Here is a 9665-nt window from a genome sequence, read left to right as displayed (position 1 = left end):
GAATGCAGTCACTTAACTGACTGAGCCAGCCAGGCACCCATCCCTTTCATCCCTTGGTTAAATTTATTCCTCTGTATTTTAACATAAGGATGCTGTTTTAAGTGGAATTTTTCCCCTTAATTTTCTCTGGGATTGTTTATTGCTAGTATATGTAAGCACAATTTATTTTTGATTGGTCAATAAGTTTATTAGCTAATAGTTTCTTGCACATTGTTTAGGTTTTCTTTATATAAGATCATATCATCTGAAAATCATGTGATTTTTTTCTTTCCAATTTATGTGCCTTATAATTCTTATTGTCTTGTGTAATTACTCTAGATGGAACTTTCAGCCCAACTTTGAATAAAAGTGGTGAAAGCAGGCACACTGTCTAGCATGTGATCTTATAGGGGAGTATTTCACTCTTTCACATTCAGGTATGATGTTTGCTGTGGGTTTTTCATTAATGCTTTTTATAATTTTGAAGAAGTTCACTTCTAAGATTTCTAGTTGCTTTTATCATGAAGTCATTGGAGATTTTGGCAAATACTTTTTATGAAGTAATAAATCATATAATTGTGTGTTTTTTCTCCTCAATCTGGTTAATTACATTGACCATTCAAATTTTGTTCTTTCTAGTTTATTAAGATGTAATTGATATAACACATAATGTAATTTTAAGACACAACATAATTATTTGAAATAATTGCAACCCTCAATGTTTGCAGCAGCAATGTCCACCATAGACAAACTAGAGCCCAGATGCTCATCAACAGATGAATGGTTAAAAAAGATGTGGGATATATATGTATCTCACATCACACACACACACACACACACACACACACACACACACACACACAGGAATATTACTCAGCCATGAAAAAGAATAAAATTTTGCAATTTGCAGCAATGTGGGTGGAACTAGAGTATATTATGCTAAGCGAAATAAGTCAGTCAGAGAAAGGCAAATACCATATGATTTCACTCATATGTAGAATTTAAGAGACAAAGTTGATGAACCCAGAGGAAGGTAAGGTAAAATAAAATAAGATAAAAACAAAGAAGGAAATGAGCCTTAAGAGAGTAATTTATCTATGGACTGAAAAAAAAAAAAACCTGAGGGTTGCTCGAGTAGAGGTGGGTGGGAGGTTGGGTTCGGTGATGGACATTAAAGAGGGCACTTGGCATAGTGAGCACTGCATGTTATATACAACTGATGAATCACTAAATTCTACCCTGAAATTAATAAGATACTATATGTTAACTAACTTGAATTTAAGTAAAATAATATATAAAGTCATGGAATAAAAGAAATGACCATAACAATGGCTAACATGTATGACCTCACATAGTTACAAGGTTTTTTTTTTTTAGTCTTATTATGACAACTTTTAAGATCTAATATCTTAGAAACCTTCAAATATATATACCAGTATTATTAATTATAGTTTTCATGATGTACATCATATCCTCAGAACTTATTTATCATATAACTTGTACCTTTGACCACCTATTCATGTTTTTTTGAGTCCCCAACTCTCACTTTTGGAGCCACGTGAATGCCTGGGGGATGTGGATAGAGCATTAAGAGCATCTGTTGTGACAGGGTAATTCAGGGTAGTATAGAAGTCCATCTGTCTACAGACCTGAATTGAATTTCTGAACAGATTTCTTAGTATTAAGGCTGAATTTACTTTCCATATTTTTGGCCAATGTGCCATATTGTCGGTTTGTTGTAAACACAAGAAAGAAAAACAGGGATTTCATTTATTGATCTCTAAAAATCCAGTAGCTTACAATTTAATTATAACAAGTAAAATAATGGAAAGAGGAAACAGTGAAATAAATAAAATAGATGGTAAACCAAAACCAAAATGTTTTTAGAACATATTGTAAATATCAATAATATAAAAAAATGCAAAAATATTATACCCAGTATTTATGTACTGAATGACAACTTAATAAAATTGAGGGAAGGAAAAATTTTTCTGAAGATTTTATTAATTTATTTGTCTCAGAGAGAGAGAGAGAGAATGCACAAGCCGAGGTGGGGATAGGGGGTCTAGAGGACAGGCAGAGGTAGAAGCAGGCTCCCAACTGAGCAAGGAGCCCAGTGAAGGACCCAATCCCAGGACCCTGGGATCACAACCTAAGCAGAAGGCAGATGCTAAACCAAATGAGCCACTCACATACCCTGGCAAGGAAAACTATTTTCACAAATGCATCTGTGTGCTACTCAATGCAACAAAGTATATGCCTATATTCAGTTTAATTGCTTCTTCCCTAGATAGAAGTGATTGCCCTCATAGGGGCCTGTCCCCTAGGAAATTTTAAAAATTTTTTTTATTACGTTAGTCACCATACAGTACATCATTAGTTTTTGTTGTAGTGTTCCATGATTCGTTGTTTGCTTCTGCAGTACATACCTTCCCTAATACCCATCACTGGGCTCACATCCCGTAGGAATTTTATGCCTACATATTTCTCCTGGTTCTCATTCATCAGGCTCTGAAATCATATCATGACTCCACCTGAAAATATTTTAAAGGGACCAGACCCTGAGTATACCCATTCAGTCACCATTTATGCAAATTAATGCTAACGCTTTTTAGTACACACAGCAGTCTTTCCCCAAATGGAGAGTTGGCAGTGACTCTGCAACCAGAGCTGGGGGGGAAACCCCAAGATAATAATTAGATTATTCTATATTGAAAGGATAACCTCTACAAAATATCTTCATAGACCCACACTCATTCACAGATAACATTTTGTGAAATCAGGGGAGAATTGATTTTATTTTTTCTATGCCATTAACAAGGAAACTGAGCTCAGTGTAAGGTAAAGACCCTCCTAACACAAAGAAAAATCCAAGGTAATTGCAAGACTTGAGAGTTGGCTTCCTAGCTCCATGTTCATGATCCTTCTTTATTTCTCCATGTCTCAGACACCTTGGGACATTTTTCAGACACCTTGGAACATTTTGACCAATATCTGAGATATGCTCGAAAATTGTTTATACATTCTTGCAGGTCTGAATTTCTGATTTCAGACTCACAGTTCAGGATTGTCTTTTCCTTCTTTTCAAGAACAAGGTAAGCTTCTATATTGGATATATACTTTTAGTGAAAAATGTAATGGATGCAGAAGCACTGGGGCAGCTACCTCTTCTATGAGTTTTTGAGCTCGTATCTAGTTTTTTGGACACTTTCTGAAACACAGTCTTAAGTAGGATTCAAATGTAAAAACATTTTAATCAACAGAGAGTAGTGTAGAATTTATGATATTTCCTGCTGCTTTCCTTAAGAGGGAGGATAGTATAAATGTTTTGTTTTGTGCTGTTCTAAGGCTATTGATAACCAATATTGTGGCTGGATAGACCCTTGTGGTTCTTAAAATGATTGCAAGACATGCTCAGCAAAAACCACCAAGTAACTCTGAAAGAGACAAGGTTTATTACTCACAGGTCCTGGAAATCACATGGTACACCTGAGGCCACATAGGAAGATCATGGATAGAGAAAGAGAGCAGGCCTGGGTTCTGCTTTTATTGGTATGAAGGATGGGAGCCTAGAGTATCCTGGGTTCGCTCTTTAGTGAAGAATTTAATACATAAAAGAGAATTTAAAGCATAGGAAGAGAAAAGTAAGTGGCACAGATGGTAGGTTATCTAAACCAACCAAGATCTCTAAAACCAAGGACTCAAGGGGGTGGGGAGCTGGCTCTTTATCTGGTGGCTGGCAATGTGCTTATTCTAGATAGAAATCTTTGAAGTGTTTGCCTCTCTGAGTGGATGTCTAGACATCAAGCATAAATCGGATACTTGCATTAGAAAAAAAGAAAAACCATCAACTGGGGCTTACTCAGCAACTATGATAGATTGTACTCGATTGAATAGGTGGTAAATCTCTCCTGTTTACTTTGTGTTGACATGTTATTGACGGATAACTAACCAAGCATCATGAAATGACACTCTTTAGATTCTAGAAGGATCATCATCTAAGTACCAAGATCCTTACTCCAGTTTTTTTTCTCGTTTCTTTTTAATTTCTTTTCAGCGTAACAGTATTCATTGTTTTTGCACCACACCCAGTGCTCCATGAACTCCAGTTTTTTTTTTACGATTTTATTTATTTATTTGACAGAGATCACAAGTAGGCAGAGATACAGGCAGAGAGAGACAGAGGGAAGCAGACTCCCTGATGAGCAGAGAGCCTGATGTGGGACTCGATCCCAGGACCCTGAGATCATGACCCGAGCTGAGGGCAGTGGCTTAACCCACTGAGCCACACAGGCGCCCCTGAACTCCAGTTTTAATACCATTTCCATACAACCTGCCCTTCTATTACTTGAGTATCTAAAAAATTTGACAATGCAATGATTAAAGCCACACGCATTAATATCAGTGAGATATAGTTTTATATCTTAAACATTTCGTACTAGGTGTAGAATTTTAAGAAGACACATGATTTCTTGAATACTATATTTTCCTTTTTTAAAAGATTTTTTTGTTTATTTATTTGTCAGAGAGAGAGAAAGCGAGTGCACACAAGCAGGCAGAGTGACAGGCAGAGGCGGAGAGAGAAGCAGGCTCCCCACTGAGGAAGGAACCCGATGTGGGACTCGATCCCAGGACACTGGGATCATGACCGAGCCGATTGAGCCACCCAGGCATCCTGAATCCTTCATTTTCTTAATTGTACATTAGGTTATATGTATGTGTCTTTGTTATTGTGTGTGCATACACAATTTATACCCCTTACTCTTCTGTTATTTCTGTCCATCTATCCATCCATTCCTCATCCTGCCATCTTTCATCTTTGGTGTCCACTTGCCTGCCTGGTTGTCTGAATTTTCTTATTTCTGTTTATCTAGGAGATAAACTATCACATAAGCACTGTAGTACAGTTATTATTAATCCCCAGAAATCTGATTTGGGAACAGATTCATTCCAGATATGTGACCATGGAGAAGTTAACACCTCTTTCTGCTCTTCTGTTGATTATTATATACAATCAGAAACTTGGCCACAAGATCTGTGAAGGTGTCTCAGCTTCAACAATCTCTAACTCTCTAGATAATTTACCTATTATATATCCTTTTCATACCCATTGTGGCAGTCAGAATAATGCTTCCTGGTATGCCCACATCCTAATCCTGGAATTTGTGATTATGTTCTCTTACATGGTAAAAATCATTGTACACATATGAGTGAGTTAAGGATTTTGAGATAGAAATTTTATACTGAGTTATCCATGAGGACCCAGTAAGAACGTTCCAGTTGTCATAAAACATAGCAAATGCTAAATAAGAAATTATAGCTTATAATATTATTGAGTGGTGGGTTCACAACCAAAAATACCATAAATTCCAGACATGTAGTATGTGGAAGGGCCAGGAGGAAGATGGTAGCAAACAGTAGTTACCTACTGTTTGTAGGTACTGTTTGGATGCACCTCCAAAGATTCAAATATACATAAAAAATTTTAAACATCGTGCTTTCTTGAGAACAATCTGCAGAGTTAGAGTCAAATCCGCAGCTGTGGATTTTCAAATTTCAATAGTTATGAACTGGTAAGTGTTGACAATAATAACAGCGAGAATGAGTCTAAAATGAAATAGGAATCTTTCAACCCCTGCTAAAATGTGGATCAAAAGGAAGAAATTAAGCAAAAGAGATCAGTGTGAGTGTTCTTACACAGAATGTTTAACAAACCACTAACACAGGAGAGGTAGGACGGAATGAGAAATACTGGGGCAAACAAAAGATCTAGGTGAACACAGTACGTGAGAAAATACAAGTGTACTTGGGTGGCTCAGTCATTAAACGTCTGCCTTAGGCTCAGATCATGATCCCAGGGTCCTGGGATTGAGCCCCATAACTGGGCTCCCTGCTCAGCAGGTAGCCTGCTTCTCCCTCTCCCACATCCCCTGCTTCTGTTCCCTCTCTCACTGTGTATATCTCTGTCACATAAATAAGTAAAATCTTAAAAAAAAAAATAAAGAAAGAAAGAAAGAGACAAAATACAAGTCAGAGAAAAGCTACCAGACATCAAAAAGCACTGACACCTTGAAGCCATGCATGTCACTACCAAACTTCCTACACCAACAGACACCATTATGTCACCCTACTTGTAATATTACAGGTAGAACTCATCAGGATGGGGCTGAATACACACTTTATGAGAGCTGTTTTTTTTTTTTTATTTTTTTTATTTTTATAAACATATATTTTTATCCCCAGGGGTACAGGTCTGTGAATCACCAGGTTTACACACTTCACAGCACTCACCAAATCACATACCCTCCCCAATGTCCATAATCCCACCCCCTTCTCCCAAACCCCCTCCCCCCCGGCAACCCTCAGTTTGTTGTGAGAGCTGTTTGCCATGATTACCTCACTGAACACTCACAGGAACATGCAGGTAGGTTCCCATATTACCTTCACTTCACTGATGGATAAAATGAACTTGGGAAACTTAGCTTAGGATCAGTGTCTCCCAGGTTGTAAATGGGACTTCTTCTGTGTAGATGCACATGCACTTCACCCAGAGCACAATATTTATATCCAATTCTGTATCTTTTTTTGCTTTTATAGACTGTATTTTTCTCTAATGTTGCATTTATCTCACTGCATGTGTATGCATATATTTGTGGATTGTTCTGCATTAAGCTTGGAAGAATGGATACCATGATTAAATGTAAATTGAGTAAGATTAAAATCAATTCAAATTCATTGATGTTATTTAGTTTGGGAACCATTCTGAAGGTGTCTAAAGCATGGTTCTATCAATAATCATGTAAACTTGAATACTCAATCTCTTAGTTGTCAATTTACTTATTAGATATATGGGCATAATAACTAATCAATATGATGAGATAATGAAAGAAATGAAATAAGATATGAAAGATAATGAAATCAATATGAAATATACATATATCTATCTATAATGAAAGATAATGAAATCAATATGATGGAGAAAACGAAATACATCTGAGGATATGGAAGTGGAAGTTATTTTGGACTCCCTGATTTGGGAGTTCAGTCCATTCCAGGCATGTGAGCTTCAACAGCTTACTGCCCTTCTTCTGACTCAGTTTACTCATATACAAAAATAAGAAGCTGGAAAGACAATCTGTGATGAAACTTCTGTGATTAATCTTCCTCTACAAAAGTCTATTATGTATGGATAAGTTACCACTAAATTGGATTGCCACTCCCATAGCATGGTTACTAATGGAGAATGTTAAAAAATAAATTATGGTGATAATAAAATAATGCTATGCATTTCAGTTTCTGTGAAATTTTTCTTTATTGATCATTCTGTTCTCTTCTGTTGTCATAGGACATCTTGTTATTCTCAAATCACATCCATGAAGAATATCACAGAGGTGACTGATTTCATCCTGCTGGGACTAACCAATGCCCCAGAGCTGCAGGGTCCTCTCTTTATAATGTTCACCCTCATTTACCTCATCACTCTGGCTGGGAACCTGGGGATGACCATGCTGATCTTGCTGGATTCTCGTCTCCACACTCCTGTGTACTTCTTCCTCAGTAATCTGTCTCTGGTAGACTTTTGTTACTCCTCAACAGTCACTCCCAAGGTCATGGTTGGGCTCCTTACAGGGGACAAGATCATCTCCTACAAAGCATGTGCTTCCCAGATGTTCTTTTTTGCAGTCTTTGCCACTGTGGAAAATTACCTCTTAGCCTCAATGGCCTATGACCACTACACAGCAGTGTGTAAACCCCTCCATTATACCACCACAATGACAAAAGGTGTATGTGCACGTCTTGCCATAGGTTCTTATGCCTGTGGTGTCTTAAATGCCTCTATAAATGTTGGAGATAACTTCAGCCTCTCCTTCTGTATGTTCAATGTGGTTCATCACTTTTTCTGCGATATTCCAGCAGTCATGGCTCTGTCTTGCTCTGATAAACACATCAGTGAACCCATTCTTGTTTTTATCTCAAGCTTTAATGTCTTTTTTGCACTTTTTGTTATCTTTATTTCCTATCTGTTCATATTTATAACCATTTTGAAGATACAGTCAGGTGAGGGATACCAGAAGGCTTTATCTAACTGTGCTTCTCACCTTGTTACAGTTTCCATATTTTATGGGACAGTCATCATCATGTACTTACAGCCAAGTTCCCATCATTCCATGGACACGGACAAAATTGCATCTGTGTTCTATACTATGGTCATCCCCATGCTAAACCCTGTGGTCTACAGCTTGAGGAACAAAGAGGCCAAGAATGCATTCAGGAAGGTTGTTGAAAAGGCAAAATATTCTCTAGGTGTAGTCTATGAGTGATGTAGATCCAGAGAAATTATTTCACCCCAATCAGGTCTACTGCATGCCAGAACTCACATGGTAGCGGACATTTGGGATATTAGAAAAAAATGTTGTCTAATATTTATTTCTTTAGTTGAGCATTAGATCCAATCAACTAAAGTGCAGAAAAAATATAACAATTGTTTTTAATGAAATTTATTTAATGAAGTATGTGCCTTTGTTGGTACATTCCATCCAGAGTTAAATAATGATAGCAGCTCAATAGATTAATGCTTCAGTCATTACTGAGTTATCTGAAAAAGAAAAAACACGTTCATGTGGCAGTTTCCAAAAGTAAAAAATCACATTAGAATAAAAGGAGATGTAATTACATTATTGTTACCTTAAATATTTTGAATAACAGTTCTTAACATTTTTTTTTAAATCCATTTAAAAAATAATAAGGGTATTCGGCTTTCTTTGGTAATAACTGTTTTGAAATGGTTAATGTCACTTATCGCTTTATGCTTTAGTTGAGCTACCTTTCATCCCACCTCATTCACACTGGTTACTGGCAATACTGGACAGCCCCCATCTTGCCATGTCCCAGGGTCTTTGTATTTATTATTTCCAATGTATGGAATTTTTATATTTATTTCAGATTGCTGGTAAAATGTTACCTACTCCGGGAGGCCATAGATGCTTGCCATAAGCAACTTTACAAAATATTCACTCCCTTCCTATGGACTTTTTCCCTGAGTCTTCTCTATTTTTCACAAACACTGTCCACATTCAGCTCTTGTATTTATGTATTCACCTGTTCATCTATTTGCCTTGACTTGCATGGAGAGTCCCAATAAGTGGTAGCTTAATACGGCTATTTCACTGAAAATAAAGCTTTGAGCCTGATTTAAAAATCACTTTGTTGAGCATCAAACAACTCCAGAAATTCCAAATTATATAGGTAAAAGTGAGCTACAAAAACTCTATTTTGAGGGAAGACTATCACCAGTGTCAACTCGATAATCATTGTAACTCTTACAGGAAATTAGCAGTCTCCGAAAACTCTCCATTTCTAACACTGAGAAATTCTTCCTCTTTTTATTTTTTTAAATTTTATTTTTTTAGAGTTCCAAGAGTCATTGTTTATGCACCACACTCTGTGCTCCATGCAATATGTGCCCTCCTTAGTACCCACCACCAGGCTCACCTAACCCACCACCCCTCCCCTTCAAAACCCTCAGCTTGTTTCTCAGAGTCCACAGTCTCTCATGGTTTATCTCCCCATCCGATTTCCCCCTCTTTTTAAGTTGTCCAAACTCTTCTCTTGTCCATTTGCAGCCAGCCAGTCAGTGACAAATGTACCTGAAGACTACTTAGAACATCTCTCCCACTTCCAAAAAA

General features: G+C 37.1%; 1 protein-coding gene across 1 annotated transcript; it reads left to right on the top strand.

Annotated features, from left to right (window-relative positions):
* Positions 1-7349: 7349 nt before the first annotated feature.
* Positions 7350-8300, top strand: LOC101685887 (olfactory receptor 5B2-like). The gene has a single exon (XM_004777664.2). It carries the CDS (start codon positions 7353-7355, stop codon positions 8298-8300), a length of 948 nt encoding a protein of 315 aa, XP_004777721.1. The 5' UTR covers positions 7350-7352.
* The last annotated feature ends 1365 nt before the right edge of the window (positions 8301-9665 follow it).

Source organism: Mustela putorius, unplaced genomic scaffold, assembly GCF_011764305.1.
Source record: "Mustela putorius furo isolate JIRA1106 unplaced genomic scaffold, ASM1176430v1.1 tig00000127_pilon_pilon_pilon, whole genome shotgun sequence".
Taxonomy (NCBI): domain Eukaryota; kingdom Metazoa; phylum Chordata; class Mammalia; order Carnivora; family Mustelidae; genus Mustela; species Mustela putorius.
This window is presented reverse-complemented; position numbering and strand designations above follow the sequence as displayed.